The sequence below is a fragment of the Scyliorhinus torazame genome, chromosome 17 (assembly GCF_047496885.1).
Source record: "Scyliorhinus torazame isolate Kashiwa2021f chromosome 17, sScyTor2.1, whole genome shotgun sequence".
Taxonomy (NCBI): Eukaryota; Metazoa; Chordata; class Chondrichthyes; order Carcharhiniformes; family Scyliorhinidae; genus Scyliorhinus; species Scyliorhinus torazame.
This window is the reverse complement of record NC_092723.1, coordinates 189174821-189201863: the sequence shown is the minus strand read 5'-3', so window position 1 is coordinate 189201863 and position 27043 is coordinate 189174821. Positions and strand designations below refer to the sequence as shown.

At 47.5% G+C, this 27043-nt stretch overlaps 1 protein-coding gene across 2 annotated transcripts in view; it reads left to right on the top strand.

The window, feature by feature from the left end:
* The first annotated feature begins 323 nt into the window (after positions 1-323).
* LOC140394525 (transmembrane channel-like protein 7) overlaps positions 324-27043 on the top strand; it is an 84460-nt gene continuing 57740 nt past the window's right edge. For both annotated transcript variants that reach the window (XR_011935896.1, XM_072481872.1), the window contains exon 1: positions 324-455. Coding sequence is in view for 1 of the 2 variants with exons in the window: in XM_072481872.1 (XP_072337973.1) it covers positions 410-455 (46 nt within the window). In the remaining variant the exon portion in view is untranslated. The remainder of the gene's footprint in view (positions 456-27043) is intronic.

Here is a 27043-nt window from a genome sequence, read left to right as displayed (position 1 = left end):
GGTTTGGGGGGGGCTGTGCGGGGTTTGGGGGGCTGTGCGGGGTTTGGGGGGGTTGGGGGGGGCTGTGTGGGGTTTGGGGGGGTCTGTGCGGGGTTTGTGGGGGGCTGTGCGGGGTTTGGGGGGGGCTGTGCGGGGTTTGGGGGGGGCTGTGCGGGGTTTGGGGGGGTTTGGGGGGGCTGTGCGGGTTTGGGGGGGGCTGTGCGGGTTTGGGGGGGTTTTGGGGGGTTTGGGGGGGGGCTGTGCGGGGTTGGGGGGGCTGTGCGGGGTTGGGGGGGTTTGGGGGGGGGGGGGGAGGCTCCCGGGCGGGGGGGGGGGCTCCCCGCGCTGTTGCTGCCGAGTTGGTGCCCGCGGCGGTGCTGATGCGTCACCGGGACTGAGGCTCCGCCCGGGACTGCGCGGCGGCGGCGGGATGGAGCCGGAGAGACAGAGAAGCCCGAAAAGCACCAAAACCTCCAGTGAGTGAACCCGGCCCGGAGCCGGCGGCCGGCAGGAGGCTCCGCGGCCTGGGGTCCGGGGCCTGGGGTTTGGGTCGGGGCCTGGGGTTTGGGTCCGGGGCCTGGGGTCCGGGGCCTGGGGTTTGGGGTCCGGGGCCTGGGGTTTGGGTCCGGGGCCTGGGGTCCGGGGCCTGGGGTTTGGGGTCCGGGGCCTGGGGTTTGGGTCCGGAGCCTGGGGTTTGGGTCCGGAGCCTGGGGTTTGGGTCCGGAGCCTGGGGTTTGGGTCGGGGCCTGGGGTTTGGGTCCGGGGCCTGGGGTTTGGGTCCGGAGCCTGGGGTTTGGGGTCCGGGGCCTGGGGTTTGGGTCCGGGGCCTGGGGTTTGGGTCCGGAGCCTGGGGTTTGGGTCCGGGGCCTGGGGTTTGGGTCGGAGCCTGGGGTTTGGGTCCGGAGCCTGGGGTTTGGGGTCCGGGGCCTGGGGTTTGGGTCCGGGGCCTGGGGTTTGGGTCCGGGGCCTGGGGTTTGGGTCCGGGGCCTGGGGTCCGGGGCCTGGGGTTTGGGTCCGGAGCCTGGGGTTTGGGTCCGGAGCCTGGGGTTTTGGGTCGGGGCCTGGGGTTTGGGGTCCGGGGCCTGGGGTTTGGGGTCCGGGGCCTGGGGTTTGGGTCCGGGGCCTGGGGTCCGGGGCCTGGGGTTTGGGTCCGGAGCCTGGGGTTTGGGTCCGGAGCCTGGGGTTTTGGGTCGGGGCCTGGGGTTTGGGGTCCGGGGCCTGGGGTTTGGGGTCCGGGGCCTGGGGTTTGGGTCCGGGGCCTGGGGTCCGGGGCCTGGGGTTTGGGGTCCGGGGCCTGGGGTTTGGGTCCGGGGCCTGGGGTTTGGGTCCGGGGCCTGGGGTTTGGGTCCGGAGCCTGGGGTTTGGGTCCGGAGCCTGGGGTTTTGGGTCGGGGCCTGGGGTTTGGGGTCCGGGGCCTGGGGTTTGGGGTCCGGGGCCTGGGGTTTGGGTCCGGGGCCTGGGGTCCGGGGCCTGGGGTTTGGGTCCGGGGCCTGGGGTTTGGGTCCGGGGCCTGGGGTTTGGGTCCGGGGCCTGGGGTTTGGGTCGGGGCCTGGGGTTTGGGTCGGGGCCTGGGGTTTGGGTCCGGAGCCTGGGGTTTGGGTCCGGAGCCTGGGGTTTGGGGTCCGGGGCCTGGGGTTTGGGTCCGGGGCCTGGGGTTTGGGTCCGGGGCCTGGGGTTTGGGTCCGGAGCCTGGGGTTTGGGTCCGGAGCCTGGGGTTTTGGGTCGGGGCCTGGGGTTTGGGGTCCGGGGCCTGGGGTTTGGGGTCCGGGGCCTGGGGTTTGGGTCCGGGGCCTGGGGTCCGGGGCCTGGGGTTTGGGTCCGGAGCCTGGGGTTTGGGTCCGGAGCCTGGGGTTTTGGGTCGGGGCCTGGGGTTTGGGGTCCGGGGCCTGGGGTTTGGGTCCGGGGCCTGGGGTCCGGGGCCTGGGGTTTGGGTCCGGGGCCTGGGGTTTGGGTCCGGGGCCTGGGGTTTGGGTCCGGGGCCTGGGGTTTGGGTCGGGGCCTGGGGTTTGGGTCGGGGCCTGGGGTTTGGGTCCGGAGCCTGGGGTTTGGGTCCGGAGCCTGGGGTTTTGGGTCGGGGCCTGGGGTTTGGGGTCCGGGGCCTGGGGTTTGGGTCCGGGGCCTGGGGTTTGGGTCCGGGGCCTGGGGTTTGGGTCCGGAGCCTGGGGTTTGGGTCCGGAGCCTGGGGTTTTGGGTCGGGGCCTGGGGTTTGGGGTCCGGGGCCTGGGGTTTGGGGTCCGGGGCCTGGGGTTTGGGTCCGGGGCCTGGGGTCCGGGGCCTGGGGTTTGGGTCCGGAGCCTGGGGTTTGGGTCCGGAGCCTGGGGTTTTGGGTCGGGGCCTGGGGTTTGGGGTCCGGGGCCTGGGGTTTGGGGTCCGGGGCCTGGGGTTTGGGTCCGGGGCCTGGGGTCCGGGGCCTGGGGTTTGGGTCCGGAGCCTGGGGTTTGGGTCCGGAGCCTGGGGTTTTGGGTCGGGGCCTGGGGTTTGGGGTCCGGGGCCTGGGGTTTGGGGTCCGGGGCCTGGGGTTTGGGTCCGGGGCCTGGGGTCCGGGGCCTGGGGTTTGGGGTCCGGGGCCTGGGGTTTGGGTCCGGGGCCTGGGGTTTGGGTCCGGGGCCTGGGGTTTGGGTCCGGAGCCTGGGGTTTGGGTCCGGAGCCTGGGGTTTTGGGTCGGGGCCTGGGGTTTGGGGTCCGGGGCCTGGGGTTTGGGGTCCGGGGCCTGGGGTTTGGGTCCGGGGCCTGGGGTCCGGGGCCTGGGGTTTGGGTCCGGGGCCTGGGGTTTGGGTCCGGGGCCTGGGGTTTGGGTCCGGGGCCTGGGGTTTGGGTCGGGGCCTGGGGTTTGGGTCGGGGCCTGGGGTTTGGGTCCGGAGCCTGGGGTTTGGGTCCGGAGCCTGGGGTTTTGGGTCGGGGCCTGGGGTTTGGGGTCCGGGGCCTGGGGTTTGGGTCCGGGGCCTGGGGTTTGGGTCCGGGGCCTGGGGTTTGGGTCCGGAGCCTGGGGTTTGGGTCCGGAGCCTGGGGTTTTGGGTCGGGGCCTGGGGTTTGGGGTCCGGGGCCTGGGGTTTGGGGTCCGGGGCCTGGGGTTTGGGGTCCGGGGCCTGGGGTTTGGGGTCCGGGGCCTGGGGTTTGGGGTCCGGGGCCTGGGGTTTGGGGTCCGGGGCCTGGGGTTTGGGGTCCGGGGCCTGGGGTTTGGGTCGGGGCCTGGGGTTTGGGTCCGGAGCCTGGGGTTTGGGTCCGGGGCCTGGGGTTTGGGTCGGGGCCTGGGGTTTGGGTCGGGGCCTGGGTTTGGGTCGGGGCCTGGGGTTTGGTTCCAGGGTTTGTGTCCGGGGCCTGGGGTTTGGGTCCGGGGCCTGGGGTTTGGTCCGGGGCCTGGGGTTTGGGTCGGGGCCTGGGGTTTGGGTCCGGGGCCTGGGGTTTGGGTCCGGGGCCTGGGGTTTGGGTCGGGGCCTGGGGTTTGGGTCCGGAGCCTGGGGTTTGTGTCCGGGGCCTGGGGTTTGGGTCGGGGCCTGGGGTTTGGGTCGGGGCCTGGGTTTGGGTCGGGGCCTGGGGTCTGGGTCCGGGGCCTGGGGTTTGTGTCCGGGGCCTGGGGTTTGGGTCCGGGGCCTGGGGTTTGGGTCGGGGTCTGCGGTTTGGGTCCAGGGTTTGGGCCTGGGGTTTGGGTCCGGGGCCTGGGGTTTGGGTCCGGGGCCTGGGGTTTGGGTCGGGGCCTGGGGTTTGGGTCCAGGGTTTGGGTCCGGAGCCTGGGGTTTGGGTCCGGGGCCTGGGGTTTGGGTCGGGGCCTGGGGTTTGGGTCGGGGCCTGGGGTTTGGGTCGGGGCCTGGGGTTTGGGTCCAGGGTTTGGGTCCGGAGCCTGGGGTTTGGGTCAGGGGCCTGGGGTTTGGGTCCGGGGCCTGGGGTTTGGGTCGGGGCCTGGGGTACTCCTGACAAATCTAAATCTAAATGAGGGTATCTATTTCATGCCAGACCTGCACAAGAACCAAAATAAAGAGAGGGGACGAAAGATGCGATTATGTGGCACAAAGGAAAAGTTTTAATCCTTTTCGAATTTCTGAAAATAACTACAATTTGAAGGTTACTATCTAGTGTGGCAGAAGTTACCCAGGTTACTGTTTAATACCTGAGTTCTGGTCACCCCACCATCATTCCTATTACAAAACATTGTAAATTGCCGTTCCTTGTAGAACATTACAGCGCAGTACAGGCCCTTCGGCCCTCGATGTTGCGCCGACCTGTGAAACCACTCTAAAGCCCATCTACACTATTCCCTTATCGTCCATATGTCTATCCAATGACCATTTGAATGCCCTTAGTGTTGGCGAGTCCACTACTGTTGCAGGCAGGGCATTCCACACCCTTACTACTCTCTGAGTAAAGAACCTACCTCTGACATCTGTCTTATATCTATCTCCCCTCAATTTAAAGCTATGTCCCCTCGTGCTAGACATCACCATCCGAGGAAAAAGGCTCTCACGGTCCACCCTATCCAATCCTCTGATCATCTTGTATGCCTCAATTAAGTCACCTCTTAACTGTACTCTTGATCAAACAAAATCAATACGTTAAATAAAATGGGAGGGGGTGGTGACAGTCCGGTTCTTGCAGTTGTCTATTTAACTCTGAGCACTTTCTCTGCTTTTTACTTTAACTCCACCCAATGGGACCTTGTTCAACATCTTGTTCTTTGTTCCTTGAACTTGACTGTCTGCCTGAGACTTGCCCCATGCCCCAACTCCCTGGTTTCTGGACTTTCTTTTGTTCTTTTGGGAAATATTTTTTTCCCAGCACCCTGGTCCTGTCCAGCCTCTCCTGGGTCCAGCTTAAAACTAAACTCAAAAGTTCTTTCTAACCTAGGGTGGCCCCTGGTTGCTATGCAACAGCCTAGTTTTCCTTTAACCTGATTGCTTTCAGGTCATAAACATATTACCATGGAGGCATCTGAAGTCATTAATCCTTTCAAATGCAGAAACGCAAAAGTAAACTTACTTATCCTTTTTTCTAATACCCACAAATACAAATGTACATTATTTAAAACTACCTTCTTGACACAACAAAGGTAAATTTCACATGTTCCTCAGCTAGCCATCTGAGGCAGCAGATGCAGTCCCAAAGCCCTTCCCAGCTCTCCATCACAGTTTAACTATTCTTCCTCACACAGGGTCTGATCCCCAAGTAACCTCTGACAACTGCTTTACCTCCTCCTAGACCCACAAAGACAATTATCACCAAACCAGGCACACTTACTCATACCCTTTTTGGGTTGTGACAGTCCTGATAGCGTAGCTTTCCAGAGCCAGAGTTACCTTCATCTGATCACTCAGTAACACCCAGATATGGGGTATGGTTGGCTCTGAGCAAACCTGCCCAGCTCTTCACAGTGTGCCTGGACGGGGCACTTTTTTTAGGTTTCAGACCTGGCTAATGCACTGCTTTATCAAAAGCTGCCGTGTCTGCTGAACAGGAACTGATGTTCTTTTGAACTCTGGTAGCTCCAGTTAGTTTTAATTTCCGGAAGCTTATATCTCAGAAATCTGGGGTGGGATTCTCCGACCCCCCGCCGGGTCGGAGAATCGCTGGGGGCTGGCGTGAACCACGCCCCCGGCGGTTGTCGAATTCTCTGGCACCGGATATTCGGCGGAGGTGGGAATCATGCCGCGCCGGTTGGCGGCCCCCCCCCCCCCCCCCCCGGCGATTCTCCGGCCCGCGATGGGCCGAAGTCCCGCTGCTGGAATGCCTGTCCCGCCGGCGAGAATCAAACCACCTTTTGAACGGTGGGACAAGGCGGCGCGGGCGGGCTCCGGGGTCCTGGGGGGGGGGGGGGGGCACGGGGCGATCTGGCCCCGGGGGGTGCCCCCACGGTGGCCTGGCCTGCGATCAGGGCCCACCGATCCGCGGGCGGGCCTGTGCCGTGGGGGCACTCTTTTCCTTCCGCCTTCGCCATGGTCTCCACTATGGCGGAGGCGGAAGAGACCCCCTCCACTGCGCATGCGCGGGAATGCCGTGAGCGGCCGCTGACGCTCCCGTGCATGCGCCGCCCGGCAATGTCATTTCCGTGCCAGCTGGCGGGGCACCAAAGGCCTTTCCCGCCAGCTGGCGGGGCGGAAATCAGTCCGGCGCGGGCCTAGCCCCTCAAGGTGAGGGCTCGGCCCCTCAAGATGTGGAGAATTCCGCACCTTTGGGGCAGCGCGATGCCGGACTGATTTGTGCCGTTTTTGCCGCCGGTCGGCGGACGTCGCGCCGATATCGGAGAATCCCGCCCCACATGTCACTGCCTTGAAATCCAATTAATCACCCCCCCACCTCCCAAAAATCTGAATTTCTGCTTCAGCTATTGACAGTCTCAAAAATGCAGGCTTTAAAACACCACAGCTTCAAATGGCAGATTTCATCACCTTTGCTCATCCTTATAGCAGTCCCTGCTTTTATTCACACACACTGCAAGAACATCGCACCTGTTGGGCAAGTGTAAGGGCTGAGGCTCCTCTAGTGCTCCTTTTGATTCCCTTACCTGGCTCACTCATAGTCACATCCTTCTGTCCTTAACCATGGACCAAATCTGTTGGACCTAGCTGAAGGGGTGTGACTACCTCTTGCAATAAAATGTCCAGGTAACTTCCTCCCTCGCTGTGTTCAGAACTCCGTCTCCAACCCGTCAACTTGAGACAAAGTTCCTTGAGTTGTGAATTTGGTTAGGTGGATCCCATCAGCTCTCACATGCCACAGCTGCACCACTACACCTGTCCTGTCATCTTTATTTTGTTGTGTTTAACTAATTTGGGTTTCAATTTTAGAAATATCTCTCAATGATCATTTGTAGTTAAATCAGGTAATTTAATGAGTTAATCTATAATTTTAATACGCTACTCGTATCATCCCACCCCAGGTTAACGGGAAAAAAACTTAAAACTCACCAGCCAATCACCTAATTATCAAATTAATGCCTCAACTCTCGCTGTGTTCCTTCCCTCTGTCAGGCCACTCCTTATTGGATAAAAGATCAGAATAGCACCTCTTTCTTCACTCGCCAAAGTCCAGAGCTCAGTACTCTTATAATTCATAGATTTCTTACAGTGCAGAAGGAGGCCATTCAGCCCATCGAGTCCACACTGAGCCTCCGAAAAAGCAGCTCTCCCCTGCCATCCCATCAACCCCGTAACCTAACCTACGCATCTTTGGACACTGAGGGGTAATTTAGCACGTCCAATCCACCTAACCTCTACATCTTAGGTGGGAGGAAACTAGAGCCCCCGGAGGAAACCCAGGCAAACACTGGGAGAATGTGCAAACTCCACACAGTCACCCAATGTTGGAATTGAACCTGGGTCCTTGACACTGTAAGGCAGCAGTGCTAACCATTGTGTCACCATATCGCCCCAATATCAAAGTTGCATTCCGTCAAGCTGGGCATTATACGCTTACTCCGTGCATTAGTAAACACATCCTTTATTTTGAACAGTAAATTCCTCCTGAGTTCAATAGCTTGAAGCTGTACCCCGTTGAGCTGGCCGTCATCTACTCATCTCCATGATCAGAGGTTTTGGTAGAAAAGCTGAAGCAGACGTTATTCCCCCTGGCAAGCAGGCCAAAGACCAGAGCTCATAGATTTATAGTTAAAGGCAAAAGATCGTGAGCAGTGATGAGAAGTTTTTTTTTTACACTCAGAATTGTCAGGATCTGGAGTGATGAACCTGAAAAATTGGGAAGTGATTACATAATTAATTTGAAAGGAAATTAGACAGGTTCTTGAGGAAGAGGAACTTACAGGGTCACAGAAAAAAAGCAGGGATGTTGGACAAAGCATGACTGGTGTTTAAGAGCTAGCACGGACGAGACCGGCTGAGTGGAGTGATGTGTTGTATGTTTCCATATCCACTGATCAGAGTGATGTGTTGTATGTTTCCATATCCACTGATCAGAGTGATGTGCTGTACGTTTCCATATCCACTGATTAGAGTGATGTGCTGTACGTTTCCATATCCACTGAGTGGAGTGATGTGCTGTACGTTTCCATATCCACTGATCAGAGTGATGTACTGTACGTTTCCATATCCACTGATTAGAGTGATGTGCTGTACGTTTCCATATCCACTGATCAGAGTGATGTGCTGTATGTTTCCATATCCACTGATTAGAGTGATGTGCTGTACGTTTCCATATCCACTGATTAGAGTGATGTGTTGTATGTTTCCATATCCACTGATCAGAGTGATGTGCTGTACGTTTCCATATCCACTGATTAGAGTGATGTGTTGTACGTTTCCATATCCACTGATTAGAGTGATGTGCTGTACGTTTCCATATCCACTGATCAGAGTGATGTGTTGTATGTTTCCATATACACTGATCAGAGTGATGTGCTGTACGTTTCCATATCCACTGATTAGAGTGATGTGCTGTACGTTTCCATATCCACTGATCAGAGTGATGTGTTGTATGTTTCCATATCCACTGATCAGAGTGATGTGTTGTATGTTTCCATATCCACTGATCAGAGTGATGTGCTGTACGTTTCCATATCCACTGATCAGAGTGATGTGCTGTATGTTTCCATATCCACTGATTAGAGTGATGTGTTGTACGTTTCCATATCCACTGATTAGAGTGATGTGCTGTACGTTTCCATATCCACTGATCAGAGTGATGTGCTGTACGTTTCCATATCCACTGATTAGAGTGATGTGCTGTACGTTTCCATATCCACTGATCAGAGTGATGTGCTGTATGTTTCCATATCCACTGATTAGAGTGATGTGCTGTACGTTTCCATATCCACTGATTAGAGTGATGTGTTGTATGTTTCCATATCCACTGATCAGAGTGATGTGCTGTACGTTTCCATATCCACTGATTAGAGTGATGTGTTGTACGTTTCCATATCCACTGATTAGAGTGATGTGCTGTACGTTTCCATATCCACTGATCAGAGTGATGTGTTGTATGTTTCCATATACACTGATCAGAGTGATGTGCTGTACGTTTCCATATCCACTGATTAGAGTGATGTGCTGTACGTTTCCATATCCACTGATCAGAGTGATGTGTTGTATGTTTCCATATCCACTGATCAGAGTGATGTGTTGTATGTTTCCATATCCACTGATTAGAGTGATGTGTTGTACGTTTCCATATCCACTGATTAGAGTGATGTGCTGTACGTTTCCATATCCACTGATCAGAGTGATGTGCTGTACGTTTCCATATCCACTGATTAGAGTGATGTGTTGTACGTTTCCATATCCACTAATTAGAGTGATGTGCTGTACGTTTCCATATCCACTGATTAGAGTGATGTGCTGTACGTTTCCATATCCACTGATTAGAGTGATGTGCTGTACGTTTCCATATCCACTGATTAGAGTGATGTGCTGTACGTTTCCATATCCACAGATTAGAGTGATGTGCTGTACGTTTCCATATCCACTGATTAGAGTGATGTGCTGTACGTTTCCATATCCACTGATTAGAGTGATGTGTTGTACGTTTCCATATCCACTGATTAGAGTGATGTGCTGTACGTTCCCATATCCACTAATTAGAGTGATGTGCTGTACGTTTCCATATCCACTGATCAGAGTGATGTATTGTACGTTTCCATATCCACTGATCAGAGTGATGTGCTGTACGTTTCCATATCCACTGATCAGAGTGATGTGTTGTACGTTTCCATATCCACTGATTAGAGTGATGTGCTGTACGTTTCCATATCCACTAATTAGAGTGATGTGCTGTACGTTTCCATATCCACTGATCAGAGTGATGTGCTGTACGTTTCCATATCCACTGATTACAGTTATGTGTTGTACGTTTCCATATCCACAGATTAGAGTGATGTGCTGTACGTTTCCATATCCACTGATTAGAGTGATGTGCTGTACGTTTCCATATCCACTGATCAGAGTGATGTGCTGTACGTTTCCATATCCACTGATCAGAGTGATGTGTTGTATGTTTCCATATCCACTGATTAGAGTGATGTGCTGTACGTTTCCATATCCACTGATCAGAGTGATGTGCTGTACGTTTCCATATCCACTGATCAGAGTGATGTGCTGTACGTTTCCATATCCACTGATTAGAGTGATGTGCTGTACGTTTCCATATCCACTGATCAGAGTGATGTGTTGTACGTTTCCATATCCACTGATCAGAGTGATGTGTTGTACGTTTCCATATCCACTGATTAGAGTGATGTGTTGTACGTTTCCATATCCACTGATTAGAGTGATGTGTTGTATGTTTCCATATCCACTGATTAGAGTGATGTGCTGTACGTTTCCATATCCACTGATCAGAGTGATGTGTTGTACGTTTCCATAACCACTGATTAGAGTGATGTGCTGTACATTTCCATATCCACTGATCAGAGTGATGTGCTGTACGTTTCCATATCCACTGATTAGAGTGATGTGTTGTACGTTTCCATATCCACTGATTAGAGTGATGTGCTGTATATTTCCATACCCACTGATCAGAGTGATGTGTTGTACGTTTCCATATCCACTGATCAGAGTGATGTGCTGTACGTTTCCATATCCACTGATTAGAGTGATGTGCTGTACGTTTCCATATCCACTGATTAGAGTGATGTGCTGTACGTTTCCATATCCACTGATCAGAGTGATGTGCTGTACGTTTCTATATCCACTGATCAGAGTGATGTGCTGTACGTTTCCATATCCACTGATTAGAGTGATGTGCTGTACGTTTCCATATCCACTGATCAGAGTGATGTGCTGTACGTTTCCATATCCACTGATTAGAGTGATGTGCTGTACGTTTCCATATCCACTGATCAGAGTGATGTGCTGTACGTTTCCATATCCACTGATTAGAGTGATGTGCTGTACGTTTCCATATCCACTGATCAGGGTGATGTGTTGTACGTTTCCATATCCACTAATTAGAGTGATGTGTTGTACGTTTCCATATCCACTGATCAGAGTGATGTGTTGTATGTTTCCATATCCACTGATCAGAGGGATGTGTTGTACGTTTCCATATCCACTGATCAGAGTGATGTGCTGTACGTTTCCATACCCACTGATCAGAGTGATGTGTTGTACGTTTCCATATCCACTGATTAGAGTGATGTGTTGTACGTTTCCATATCCACTAATTAGAGTGATGTGCTGTACGTTTCCATATCCACTGATTAGAGTGATGTGCTGTACGTTTCCATATCCACTGATCAGAGTGATGTGCTGTACGTTTCCATATCCACTGATTAGAGTGATGTGCTGTACGTTTCCATATCCACTAATCAGAGTGATGTGCTGTACGTTTCCATATCCACTGATCAGAGTGATGTATTGTACGTTTCCATATCCACTGATCAGAGTGATGTGCTGTACGTTTCCATATCCACTGATCAGAGTGATGTGTTGTACGTTTCCATATCCACTGATCAGAGTGATGTGTTGTACGTTTCCATATCCACTGATCAGAGTGATGTGTTGTATGTTTCCATATCCACTGATTAGAGTGATGTATTGTACGTTTCCATATCCACTGATTAGAGTGATGTGCTGTACGTTTCCATATCCACTGATGAGAGTGATGTGTTGTACGTTTCCATATCCACTGATTAGAGTGATGTGTTGTACGTTTCCATATCCACTGATAAGAGTGATGTGCTGTACGTTTCCATATCCACTGATCAGAGTGATGTATTGTACGTTTCCATATCCACTGATCAGAGTGATGTGCTGTACGTTTCCATATCCACTGATCAGAGTGATGTGTTGTACGTTTCCATATCCACTGATCAGAGTGATGTGTTGTATGTTTCCATATCCACTGATCAGAGTGATGTGTTGTACGTTTCCATATCCACTGATCAGAGTGATGTGCTGTACGTTTCCATATCCACTAATTAGAGTGATGTGTTGTACGTTTCCATATCCACTAATTAGAGTGATGTGTTGTATGTTTCCATATCCACTAATTAGAGTGATGTGCTGTACGTTTCCATATCCACTGATCAGAGTGATGTGCTGTACGTTTCCATATCCACTGATTAGAGTGATGTGCTGTACGTTTCCATATCCACTGATCAGAGTGATGTGTTGTACGTTTCCATATCCACTGATCAGAGTGATGTGCTGTACGTTTCCATATCCACTGATCAGAGTGATGTGCTGTACGTTTCCATATCCACTGATTAGAGTGATGTGTTGTACGTTTCCATATCCACTGATCAGAGTGATGTGTTGTACGTTTCCATATCCACTGATCAGAGTGATGTGCTGTACGTTTCCATATCCACTGATTAGAGTGATGTGCTGTACGTTTCCATATCCACTGATTAGAGTGATGTGTTGTACGTTTCCATATCCACTGATCAGAGTGATGTGCTGTACGTTTCCATATCCACTGATTAGAGTGATGTGTTGTACGTTTCCATATCCACTGGTTAGAGTGATGTGTTGTACGTTTCCATATCCACTGATCAGTGTGATGTGCTGTATGTTTCCATATCCACTGATTAGAGTGATGTATTGTACGTTTCCATATCCACTGATTAGAGTGATGTGCTGTACGTTTCCATATCCACTAATTAGAGTGATGTGCTGTACGTTTCCATATCCACTGATCAGAGTGATGTGCTGTACGTTTCCATATCCACTGATTAGAGTGATGTGTTGTACGTTTCCATATCCACTGATTAGAGTGATGTGCTGTACGTTTCCATATCCACTGATTAGAGTGATGTGCTGTACGTTTCCATATCCACTGATCAGAGTGATGTGTTGTACGTTTCCATATCCACTGATCAGAGTGATGTGCTGTACATTTCCATATCCACTGAGTGGAGTGATGTGTTGTACGTTTCCATATCCACTGATTAGAGTGATGTGTTGCACGTTTCCATATCCACTGATTAGAGTGATGTGTTGTACGTTTCCATATCCACTGATTAGAGTGATGTGTTGTACGTTTCCATATCCACTAATTAGAGTGATGTGCTGTAAGTTTCCATATCCACTGATTAGAGTGATGTGCTGTACGTTTCCATATCCACTGATCAGAGTGATGTGCTGTACGTTTCCATATCCACTGATTAGAGTGATGTGCTGTACGTTTCCATATCCACTGATCAGAGTGACGTGTTGTACGTTTCCATATCCACTGATCAGAGTGATGTGCTGTACGTTTCCATATCCACTGATTAGAGTGATGTGTTGTATGTTTCCATATCCACTGATTAGAGTGATGTGTTGTACGTTTCCATGTCCACTGATTAGAGTGATGTGCTGTACGTTTCCATACCCACTGATCAGAGTGATGTGCTGTACGTTTCCATATCCACTGATTAGAGTGATGTGCTGTATGTTTCCATATCCACTGATCAGAGTGATGTGCTGTACGTTTCCATATCCACTGATTAGAGTGATGTGCTGTACGTTCTCAGTGCTGTACGTTTCCATATCCACTGATTAGAGTGATGTGTTGTGCGTTTCCATATCCACTGATTAGAGTGTTGTGCTGTACGTTTCCATATCCACTGATTAGAGTGATGTGTTGTACATTTCCATATCCACTGATTAGAGTGATGTGTTGTACGTTTCCATATCCACTGATCAGAGTGATGTGCTGTACGTTTCCATATCCACTGATTAGAGTGATGTGCTGTACGTTCTCAGTGCTGTACGTTTCCATATCCACTGATTAGGGTGATGTGCTGTACGTTTCCATATCCACTGATTAGAGTGATGTGCTGTATGTTTCCATATCCACTGATTAGAGTGATGTGTTGTACATTTCCATGTCCACTGATTAGAGTGATGTGTTGTACGTTTCCATATCCACTGATCAGAGTGATGTGCTGTACGTTTCCATGTCCACTGATCAGAGTGATGTGCTGTACGTTTCCATATCCACTGATCAGAGTGATGTGTTGTACGTTTCCATATCCACTGAGTGGAGTGATGTGTTGTACGTTTCCATATCCACTGATTAGAGTGATGTGCTGTACGTTTCCATATCCACTGATCAGAGTGATGTGCTGTACGTTTCCATATCCACTGATCAGAGTGATGTGCTGTACGTTTCCATATCCACTGATCAGAGTGATGTGTTGTACGTTTCCATATCCACTAATTAGAGTGATGTGCTGTACGTTTCCATATCCACTGATCAGAGTGATGTGCTGTACGTTTCCATATCCACTGATTAGAGTGATGTGCTGTACGTTTCCTTATCCACTGATCAGAGTGATGTGTTGTACGTTTCCATATCCACTGATCAGAGTGATGTGCTGTACGTTTCCATATCCACTGAGCAGAGTGATGTGCTGTACGTTTCCATATCCACTGATCAGAGTGATGTGCTGTACGTTTCCATATCCACTGATCAGAGTGATGTGCTGTACGTTTCCATATCCACTGATCAGAGTGATGTGCTGTACGTTTCCATATCCACTGATCAGAGTGATGTGCTGTACGTTTCCATATCCACTGATCAGAGTGATGTGTTGTACGTTTCCATATCCACTAATTAGAGTGATGTGCTGTACGTTTCCATATCCACTGATCAGAGTGATGTGCTGTACGTTTCCATATCCACTGATCAGAGTGATGTGCTGTACGTTTCCATATCCACTGATCAGAGTGATGTGCTGTACGTTTCCATATCCACTGATCAGAGTGATGTGCTGTACGTTTCCATATCCACTGAACAGAGTGATGTGCTGTACATTTCCATATCCACTGATCAGAGTGATGTGCTGTACGTTTCCATATCCACTGATCAAAGTGATGTGCTGTACGTTTCCATATCCACTGATTAGAGTGATGTGCTGTACGTTTCCATATCCACTGATTAGAGTGATGTGTTGTATGTTTCCATATCCACTGATCATAGTGATGTGCTGTACGTTTCCATATCCACTGATCAGAGTGATGTGCTGTACGTTTCCATATCCGCAGATTAGAGTGATGTGCTGTAATTTTCCATATCCACTGATTAGAGTGATGTGCTGTACGTTTCCATATCCACTGATTAGAGTGATGTATTGTACGTTTCCATATCCACTGATTAGAGTGATGTGCTGTACGTTTCCATATCCACTGATTAGAGTGATGTGCTGTACGTTTCCATATCCACTGATCAGAGTGATGTGCTATACGTTTCCATATCCACTGATTAGAGTGATGTGCTGTACGTTTCCATATCCACTGATTAGAGTGATGTGCTGTACGTTTCCATATCCACTGATTAGAGTGATGTGCTGTACGTTTCCATATCCACTGATTAGAGTGATGTGCTGTACGTTTCCATATCCACTGAGTGGAGTGATGTGCTGTACGTTTCCATATCTACTGATCAGAGTGATGTGCTGTACGTTTCCATATCCACTGATCAGAGTGATGTGCTGTACGTTTCCATATCCACTGATTAGAGTGATGTGCTGTACGTTTCCATATCCACTGAGTGGAGTGATGTGTTGTACGTTTCCATATCCACTGATTAGAGTGATGTGTTGTACGTTTCCATATCCACTAATTAGAGTGATGTGCTGTACGTTTCCATATCCACTGATTAGAGTGATGTGCTGTACGTTTCCATATCCACTGATCAGAGTGATGTGCTGTACGTTTCCATATCCACTGATCAGAGTGATGAGCTGTACGTTTCCATATCCACTGATCAGAGTGATGTGTTGTACGTTTCCATATCCACTGATCAGAGTGATGTGCTGTACGTTTCCATATCCACTGATTAGAGTGATGTGTTGTATGTTTCCATATCCACTGATTAGAGTGATGTGTTGTACGTTTCCATATCCACTGATTAGAGTGATGTGCTGTACGTTTCCATACCCACTGATCAGAGTGATGTGCTGTACGTTTCCATATCCACTGATCAGAGTGATGTGCTGTATGTTTCCATATCCACTGATTAGAGTGATGTGCTGTACGTTTCCATATCCACTGAGTGGAGTGATGTGTTGTACGTTTCCATATCCACTGATTAGAGTGATGTGCTGTACGTTTCCATATCCACTGATTAGAGTGATGTGCTGTACGTTTCCATATCCACTGAGTGGAGTGATGTGCTGTACGTTTCCATACCCACTGATCAGAGTGATGTGCTGTACGTTTCCATATCCACTGATTAGAGTGATGTGTTGTACATTTCCATATCCACTGATTAGAGTGATGTGTTGTACGTTTCCATATCCACTGATCAGAGTGATGTGCTGTACGTTTCCATATCCACTGATTAGAGTGATGTGCTGTACGTTCTCAGTGCTGTACGTTTCCATATCCACTGATTAGAGTGATGTGTTGTACGTTTCCATATCCACTGATTAGAGTGATGTGCTGTACGTTTCCATATCCACTGATTAGAGTGATGTGTTGGACATTTCCATATCCACTGATTAGAGTGATGTGTTGTACGTTTCCATATCCACTGATCAGAGTGATGTGGTGTACGTTTCCATGTCCACTGATCAGAGTGATGTGCTGTACGTTTCCATATCCACTGATCAGAGTGATGTGTTGTACGTTTCCATATCCACTGAGTGGAGTGATGTGTTGTACGTTTCCATATCCACTGATTAGAGTGATGTGCTGTACGTTTCCATATACACTGATCAGAGTGATGTGCTGTACGTTTCCATATCCACTGATCAGAGTGATGTGCTGTACGTTTCCATATCCACTGATCAGAGTGATGTGTTGTACGTTTCCATATCCACTGATCAGAGTGATGTGCTGTACGTTTCCATATCCACTGATTAGAGTGATGTGTTGTACGTTTCCATATCCACTGATCAGAGTGATGTGTTGTATGTTTCCATATCCACTGATCAGAGTGATGTGCTGTACGTTTCCATATCCACTGATTAGAGTGATGTGTTGTACGTTTCCATATCCACTGATCAGAGTGATGTGTTGTACGTTTCCATATCCACTGATCAGAGTGATGTGCAGTACGTTTCCATATCCACTGATTAGAGTGATGTGCTGTACGTTTCCATATCCACTGATTAGAGTGATGTGTTGTACGTTTCCATATCCACTGATCAGAGTGATGTGCTGTACGTTTCCATATCCACTGATTAGAGTGATGTGTTGTACGTTTCCATATCCACTGGTTAGAGTGATGTGTTGTACGTTTCCATATCCACTGATCAGTGTGATGTGCTGTATGTTTCCATATCCACTGATTAGAGTGATGTATTGTACGTTTCCATATCCACTGATTAGAGTGATGTGCTGTACGTTTCCATATCCACTGATCAGAGTGATGTGTTGTACGTTTCCATATCCACTGATCAAAGTGATGTGCTGTACATTTCCATATCCACTGAGTGGAGTGATGTGTTGTACGTTTCCATATCCACTGATTAGAGTGATGTGTTGTACGTTTCCATAACCACTGATTAGAGTGAAGTGTTGTACGTTTCCATATCCACTGATTAGAGTGATGTGTTGTACGTTTCCATATCCACTAATTAGAGTGATGTGCTGTACGTTTCCATATCCACTGATCAGAGTGATGTGTTGTACGTTTCCATATCCACTGATCAGAGTGATGTGTTGTACGTTTCCATAACCACTGATTAGAGTGAAGTGTTGTACGTTTCCATATCCGCTGATTAGAGTGATGTGTTGTACGTTTCCATATCCACTAATTAGAGTGATGTGCTGTACGTTTCCATATCCACTGATCAGAGTGATGTGCTGCACGTTTCCATATCCACTGATCAGAGTGATGTGTTGTACGTTTCCATATCCACTGATCAGAGTGATGTGTTGTACGTTTCCATATCCACTGATTAGAGTGATGTGCTGTACGTTTCCATATCCACTGATCAGAGTGATGTGCTGCACGTTTCCATATCCACTGATCAGAGTGATGTGTTGTACGTTTCCATATCCACTGATTAGAGTGATGTGTTGTACATTTCCATATCCACTGATTAGAGTGATGTGTTGTACGTTTCCATATCCACTGATCAGAGTGATGTGGTGTACGTTTCCATGTCCACTGATCAGAGTGATGTGCTGTACGTTTCCATATCCACTGATCAGAGTGATGTGTTCTACGTTTCCATATCCACTGAGTGGAGTGATGTGTTGTACGTTTCCATATCCACTGATTAGAGTGATGTGCTGTACGTTTCCATATCCACTGATCAGAGTGATGTGCTGTACGTTTCCATATCCACTGATCAGAGTGATGTGCTGTACGTTTCCATATCCACTGATCAGAGTGATGTGTTGTACGTTTCCATATCCACTGATCAGAGTGATGTGCTGTACGTTTCCATACCACTGATTAGAGTGATGTGTTGTACGTTTCCATATCCACTGATCAGAGTGATGTGCTGTACGTTTCCATATCCACTGATCAGAGTGATGTGCTGTACGTTTCCATATCCACTGATCAGAGTGATGTGCTGTACGTTTCCATATCCACTGATCAGAGTGATGTGTTGTACGTTTTCATATCCACTAATTAGAGTGATGTGCTGTACGTTTCCATATCCACTGATCAGAGTGATGTGCTGTACGTTTCCATATCCACTGATCAGAGTGATGTGCTGTACGTTTCCATATCCACTGATCAGAGTGATGTGTTGTACGTTTCCATATCCACTGATCAGAGTGATGTGCTGTACGTTTCCATATCCACTGATCAGAGTGATGTGTTGTATGTTTCCATATCCACTGATCAGAGTGATGTGCTATACGTTTCCATATCCACTGATCAAAGTGATGTGCTGTACGTTTCCATATCCACTGATCAGAGTGATGTGCTGTACGTTTCCATATCCACTGATTAGAGTGATGTGCTGTACGTTTCCATATCCACTGATCAGACTGATGTGCTGTACGTTTCCATATCCACTGATCAGAGTGATGTGCTGTACGTTTCCATATCCACTGATCAGAGTGATGTGCTGTACGTTTCCATATCCACTGAACAGAGTGATGTGCTGTACGTTTCCATATCCACTGATTAGAGTGATGTGCTGTACGTTTCCATATCCACTGATTAGATTGATGTGCTGTACGTTTCCATATCCACTGATTAGAGTGATGTGCTGTACGTTTCCATATCCACTGATTAGAGTGATCTGTTGTATGTTTCCATATCCACTGATTAGAGTGATGTGCTGTACGTTTCCATATCCACTGAGTGGAGTGATGTGCTGTACGTTTCCATATCCACTGATTAGAGTGATGTGCTGTACGTTCTCAGTGCTGTACGTTTCCATATCCACTGATTAGAGTGATGTGTTGTACGTATCCATATCCACTGATTAGAGTGATGTGCTGTACGTTTCCATATCCACTGATTAGAGTGATGTGTTGTACATTTCCATATCCACTGATTAGAGTGATGTGTTGTACGTTTCCATATCCACTGATCAGAGTGATGTGCTGTACGTTTCCATGTCCACTGATCAGAGTGATGTGCTGTACGTTTCCATATCCACTGATCAGAGTGATGTGTTGTACGTTTCCATATCCACTGAGTGGAGTGATGTGCTGTACGTTTCCATATCCACTGATTAGAGTGATGTGTTGTACGTTTCCATATCCACTGATTAGAGTGATGTGTTGTACGTTTCCATATCCACTGATCAGAGTGATGTGCTGTACGTTTCCATATCCACTGATTAGAGTGATGTGCTGTACGTTTCCATATCCACTGATTAGAATGATGTGCTGTACGTTTCCATATCCACTAATTAGAGTGATGTGTTGTACGTTTCCATACCCATGATCAGAGTGATGTGCTGTACGTTTCCATATCCACTAATTAGAGTGATGTGTTGTACGTTTCCGTATCCACTGATCAGAGTGATGTGCTGTACGTTTCCATATCCACTGATCAGAGTGATGTGCTGTACGTTTCCATATCCACTGATTAGAGTGATGTGCTGTACGTTTCCATATCCACTGATTAGAGTGATGTGCTGTACGTTTCCATATCCACTGATCAGAGTGATGTGTTGTACGTTTCCATATCCACTGAGTGGAGTGATGTGCTGTACGTTTCCATTTCCACTGATTAGAGTGATGTGCTGTACGTTCTCAGTGCTGTACGTTTCCATATCCACTGATTAGAGTGATGTGTTGTACGTTTCCATATCCACTGATTAGAGTGATGTGCTGTACGTTTCCATATCCACTGATTAGAGTGATGTGTTGTACATTTCCATATCCACTGATTAGAGTGATGTGTTGTACGTTTCCATATCCACTGATCAGAGTGATGTGCTGTACGTTTCCATGTCCACTGATCAGAGTGATGTGCTGTACGTTTCCATATCCACTGATCAGAGTGATGTGTTGTACGTTTCCATATCCACTGAGTGGAGTGATGTGCTGTACGTTTCCATATCCACTGATTAGAGTGATGTGTTGTACGTTTCCATATCCACTGATTAGAGTGATGTGTTGTACGTTTCCATATCCACTGATCAGAGTGATGTGCTGTACGTTTCCATATCCACTGATTAGAGTGATGTGCTGTACGTTTCCATATCCACTGATTAGAATGATGTGCTGTACGTTTCCATATCCACTAATTAGAGTGATGTGTTGTACGTTTCCATACCCATGATCAGAGTGATGTGCTGTACGTTTCCATATCCACTAATTAGAGTGATGTGTTGTACGTTTCCGTATCCACTGATCAGAGTGATGTGCTGTACGTTTCCATATCCACTGATCAGAGTGATGTGCTGTACGTTTCCATGTCCACTGATCAGAGTGATGTGCTGTACGTTTCCATATCCACTGATCAGAGTGATGTGTTGTACGTTTCCATATCCACTGAGTGGAGTGATGTGCTGTACGTTTCCATATCCACTGATTAGAGTGATGTGTTGTACGTTTCCATATCCACTGATTAGAGTGATGTGTTGTACGTTTCCATATCCACTGATCAGAGTGATGTGCTGTACGTTTCCATATCCACTGATTAGAGTGATGTGCTGTACGTTTCCATATCCACTGATTAGAATGATGTGCTGTACGTTTCCATATCCACTAATTAGAGTGATGTGTTGTACGTTTCCATACCCATGATCAGAGTGATGTGCTGTACGTTTCCATATCCACTAATTAGAGTGATGTGTTGTACGTTTCCGTATCCACTGATCAGAGTGATGTGCTGTACGTTTCCATATCCACTGATCAGAGTGATGTGCTGTACGTTTCCATATCCACTGATTAGAGTGATGTGCTGTACGTTTCCATATCCACTGATTAGAGTGATGTGCTGTACGTTTCCATATCCACTGATCAGAGTGATGTGTTGTACGTTTCCATATCCACTGATCAGAGTGATGTGCTGTACGTTTCCATATCCACTGATCAGAGTGATGTGTTGTACGTTTCCATACCACTGATTAGAGTGATGTGTTGTACGTTTCCATATCCACTGATCAGAGTGATGTGCTGTACGTTTCCATATCCACTGATCAGAGTGATGTGTTGTACGTTTTCATATCCACTAATTAGAGTGATGTGCTGTACGTTTCCATATCCACTGATCAGAGTGATGTGCTGTACGTTTCCATATCCACTGATCAGAGTGATGTGCTGTACGTTTCCATATCCACTGATCAGAGTGATGTGTTGTACGTTTCCATATCCACTGATCAGAGTGATGTGCTGTACGTTTCCATATCCACTGATCAGAGTGATGTGTTGTATGTTTCCATATCCACTGATCAGAGTGATGTGCTATACGTTTCCATATCCACTGATCAAAGTGATGTGCTGTACGTTTCCATATCCACTGATCAGAGTGATGTGCTGTACGTTTCCATATCCACTGATTAGAGTGATGTGCTGTACGTTTCCATATCCACTGATCAGACTGATGTGCTGTACGTTTCCATATCCACTGATCAGAGTGATGTGCTGTACGTTTCCATATCCACTGATCAGAGTGATGTGCTGTACGTTTCCATATCCACTGAACAGAGTGATGTGCTGTACGTTTCCATATCCACTGATTAGAGTGATGTGCTGTACGTTTCCATATCCACTGATTAGATTGATGTGCTGTACGTTTCCATATCCACTGATTAGAGTGATGTGCTGTACGTTTCCATATCCACTGATTAGAGTGATCTGTTGTATGTTTCCATATCCACTGATTAGAGTGATGTGCTGTACGTTTCCATATCCACTGAGTGGAGTGATGTGCTGTACGTTTCCATATCCACTGATTAGAGTGATGTGCTGTACGTTCTCAGTGCTGTACGTTTCCATATCCACTGATTAGAGTGATGTGTTGTACGTATCCATATCCACTGATTAGAGTGATGTGCTGTACGTTTCCATATCCACTGATTAGAGTGATGTGTTGTACATTTCCATATCCACTGATTAGAGTGATGTGTTGTACGTTTCCATATCCACTGATCAGAGTGATGTGCTGTACGTTTCCATGTCCACTGATCAGAGTGATGTGCTGTACGTTTCCATATCCACTGATCAGAGTGATGTGTTGTACGTTTCCATATCCACTGAGTGGAGTGATGTGCTGTACGTTTCCATATCCACTGATTAGAGTGATGTGTTGTACGTTTCCATATCCACTGATTAGAGTGATGTGTTGTACGTTTCCATATCCACTGATCAGAGTGATGTGCTGTACGTTTCCATATCCACTGATTAGAGTGATGTGCTGTACGTTTCCATATCCACTGATTAGAATGATGTGCTGTACGTTTCCATATCCACTAATTAGAGTGATGTGTTGTACGTTTCCATACCCATGATCAGAGTGATGTGCTGTACGTTTCCATATCCACTAATTAGAGTGATGTGTTGTACGTTTCCGTATCCACTGATCAGAGTGATGTGCTGTACGTTTCCATATCCACTGATCAGAGTGATGTGCTGTACGTTTCCATATCCACTGATTAGAGTGATGTGCTGTACGTTTCCATATCCACTGATTAGAGTGATGTGCTGTACGTTTCCATATCCACTGATCAGAGTGATGTGTTGTACGTTTCCATATCCACTGAGTGGAGTGATGTGCTGTACGTTTCCATTTCCACTGATTAGAGTGATGTGCTGTACGTTCTCAGTGCTGTACGTTTCCATATCCACTGATTAGAGTGATGTGTTGTACGTTTCCATATCCACTGATTAGAGTGATGTGCTGTACGTTTCCATATCCACTGATTAGAGTGATGTGTTGTACATTTCCATATCCACTGATTAGAGTGATGTGTTGTACGTTTCCATATCCACTGATCAGAGTGATGTGCTGTACGTTTCCATGTCCACTGATCAGAGTGATGTGCTGTACGTTTCCATATCCACTGATCAGAGTGATGTGTTGTACGTTTCCATATCCACTGAGTGGAGTGATGTGCTGTACGTTTCCATATCCACTGATTAGAGTGATGTGTTGTACGTTTCCATATCCACTGATTAGAGTGATGTGTTGTACGTTTCCATATCCACTGATCAGAGTGATGTGCTGTACGTTTCCATATCCACTGATTAGAGTGATGTGCTGTACGTTTCCATATCCACTGATTAGAATGATGTGCTGTACGTTTCCATATCCACTAATTAGAGTGATGTGTTGTACGTTTCCATACCCATGATCAGAGTGATGTGCTGTACGTTTCCATATCCACTAATTAGAGTGATGTGTTGTACGTTTCCGTATCCACTGATCAGAGTGATGTGCTGTACGTTTCCATATCCACTGATCAGAGTGATGTGCTGTACGTTTCCATGTCCACTGATCAGAGTGATGTGCTGTACGTTTCCATATCCACTGATCAGAGTGATGTGTTGTACGTTTCCATATCCACTGAGTGGAGTGATGTGCTGTACGTTTCCATATCCACTGATTAGAGTGATGTGTTGTACGTTTCCATATCCACTGATTAGAGTGATGTGTTGTACGTTTCCATATCCACTGATCAGAGTGATGTGCTGTACGTTTCCATATCCACTGATTAGAGTGATGTGCTGTACGTTTCCATATCCACTGATTAGAATGATGTGCTGTACGTTTCCATATCCACTAATTAGAGTGATGTGTTGTACGTTTCCATACCCATGATCAGAGTGATGTGCTGTACGTTTCCATATCCACTAATTAGAGTGATGTGTTGTACGTTTCCGTATCCACTGATCAGAGTGATGTGCTGTACGTTTCCATATCCACTGATCAGAGTGATGTGCTGTACGTTTCCATATCCACTGATTAGAGTGATGTGCTGTACGTTTCCATATCCACTGATTAGAGTGATGTGCTGTACGTTTCCATATCCACTGATCAGAGTGATGTGTTGTACGTTTCCATATCCACTGATCAGAGTGATGTGCTGTACGTTTCCATATCCACTGATCAGAGTGATGTGTTGTACGTTTCCATACCACTGATTAGAGTGATGTGTTGTACGTTTCCATATCCACTGATCAGAGTGATGTGCTGTACGTTTCCATATCCACTGATCAGAGTGATGTGCTGTACGTTTCCATATCCACTGATCAGAGTGATGTGCTGTACGTTTCCATATCCACTGATCAGAGTGATGTGTTGTACGTTTTCATATCCACTAATTAGAGTGATGTGCTGTACGTTTCCATATCCACTGATCAGAGTGATGTGCTGTACGTTTCCATATCCACTGATCAGAGTGATGTGCTGTACGTTTCCATATCCACTGATCAGAGTGATGTGTTGTACGTTTCCATATCCACTGATCAGAGTGATGTGCTGTACGTTTCCATATCCACTGATCAGAGTGATGTGTTGTATGTTTCCATATCCACTGATCAGAGTGATGTGCTATACGTTTCCATATCCACTGATCAAAGTGATGTGCTGTACGTTTCCATATCCACTGATCAGAGTGATGTGCTGTACGTTTCCATATCCACTGATTAGAGTGATGTGCTGTACGTTTCCATATCCACTGATCAGACTGATGTGCTGTACGTTTCCATATCCACTGATCAGAGTGATGTGCTGTACGTTTCCATATCCACTGATCAGAGTGATGTGCTGTACGTTTCCATATCCACTGAACAGAGTGATGTGCTGTACGTTTCCATATCCACTGATTAGAGTGATGTGCTGTACGTTTCCATATCCACTGATTAGATTGATGTGCTGTACGTTTCCATATCCACTGATTAGAGTGATGTGCTGTACGTTTCCATATCCACTGATTAGAGTGATCTGTTGTATGTTTCCATATCCACTGATTAGAGTGATGTGCTGTACGTTTCCATATCCACTGAGTGGAGTGATGTGCTGTACGTTTCCATATCCACTGATTAGAGTGATGTGCTGTACGTTCTCAGTGCTGTACGTTTCCATATCCACTGATTAGAGTGATGTGTTGTACGTATCCATATCCACTGATTAGAGTGATGTGCTGTACGTTTCCATATCCACTGATTAGAGTGATGTGTTGTACATTTCCATATCCACTGATTAGAGTGATGTGTTGTACGTTTCCATATCCACTGATCAGAGTGATGTGCTGTACGTTTCCATGTCCACTGATCAGAGTGATGTGCTGTACGTTTCCATATCCACTGATCAGAGTGATGTGTTGTACGTTTCCATATCCACTGAGTGGAGTGATGTGCTGTACGTTTCCATATCCACTGATTAGAGTGATGTGTTGTACGTTTCCATATCCACTGATTAGAGTGATGTGTTGTACGTTTCCATATCCACTGATCAGAGTGATGTGCTGTACGTTTCCATATCCACTGATTAGAGTGATGTGCTGTACGTTTCCATATCCACTGATTAGAATGATGTGCTGTACGTTTCCATATCCACTAATTAGAGTGATGTGTTGTACGTTTCCATACCCATGATCAGAGTGATGTGCTGTACGTTTCCATATCCACTAATTAGAGTGATGTGTTGTACGTTTCCGTATCCACTGATCAGAGTGATGTGCTGTACGTTTCCATATCCACTGATCAGAGTGATGTGCTGTACGTTTCCATATCCACTGATTAGAGTGATGTGCTGTACGTTTCCATATCCACTGATTAGAGTGATGTGCTGTACGTTTCCATATCCACTGATCAGAGTGATGTGTTGTACGTTTCCATATCCACTGAGTGGAGTGATGTGCTGTACGTTTCCATATCCACTGATTAGAGTGATGTGCTGTACGTTCTCAGTGCTGTACGTTTCCATATCCACTGATTAGAGTGATGTGTTGTACGTTTCCATATCCACTGATTAGAGTGATGTGCTGTACGTTTCCATATCCACTGATTAGAGTGATGTGTTGTACATTTCCATATCCACTGATTAGAGTGATGTGTTGTACGTTTCCATATCCACTGATCAGAGTGATGTGCTGTACGTTTCCATGTCCACTGATCAGAGTGATGTGCTGTACGTTTCCATATCCACTGATCAGAGTGATGTGTTGTACGTTTCCATATCCACTGAGTGGAGTGATGTGCTGTACGTTTCCATATCCACTGATTAGAGTGATGTGTTGTACGTTTCCATATCCACTGATTAGAGTGATGTGTTGTACGTTTCCATATCCACTGATCAGAGTGATGTGCTGTACGTTTCCATATCCACTGATTAGAGTGATGTGCTGTACGTTTCCATATCCACTGATTAGAATGATGTGCTGTACGTTTCCATATCCACTAATTAGAGTGATGTGTTGTACGTTTCCATACCCATGATCAGAGTGATGTGCTGTACGTTTCCATATCCACTAATTAGAGTGATGTGTTGTACGTTTCCGTATCCACTGATCAGAGTGATGTGCTGTACGTTTCCATATCCACTGATCAGAGTGATGTGCTGTACGTTTCCATATCCACTGATTAGAGTGATGTGCTGTACGTTTCCATATCCACTGATTAGAGTGATGTGCTGTACGTTTCCATATCCACTGATCAGAGTGATGTGTTGTACGTTTCCATATCCACTGATCAGAGTGATGTGCTGTACGTTTCCATATCCACTGATCAGAGTGATGTGTTGTACGTTTCCATATCCACTGATTAGAGTGATCTGTTGTATGTTTCCATATCCACTGATTAGAGTGATGTGCTGTACGTTTCCA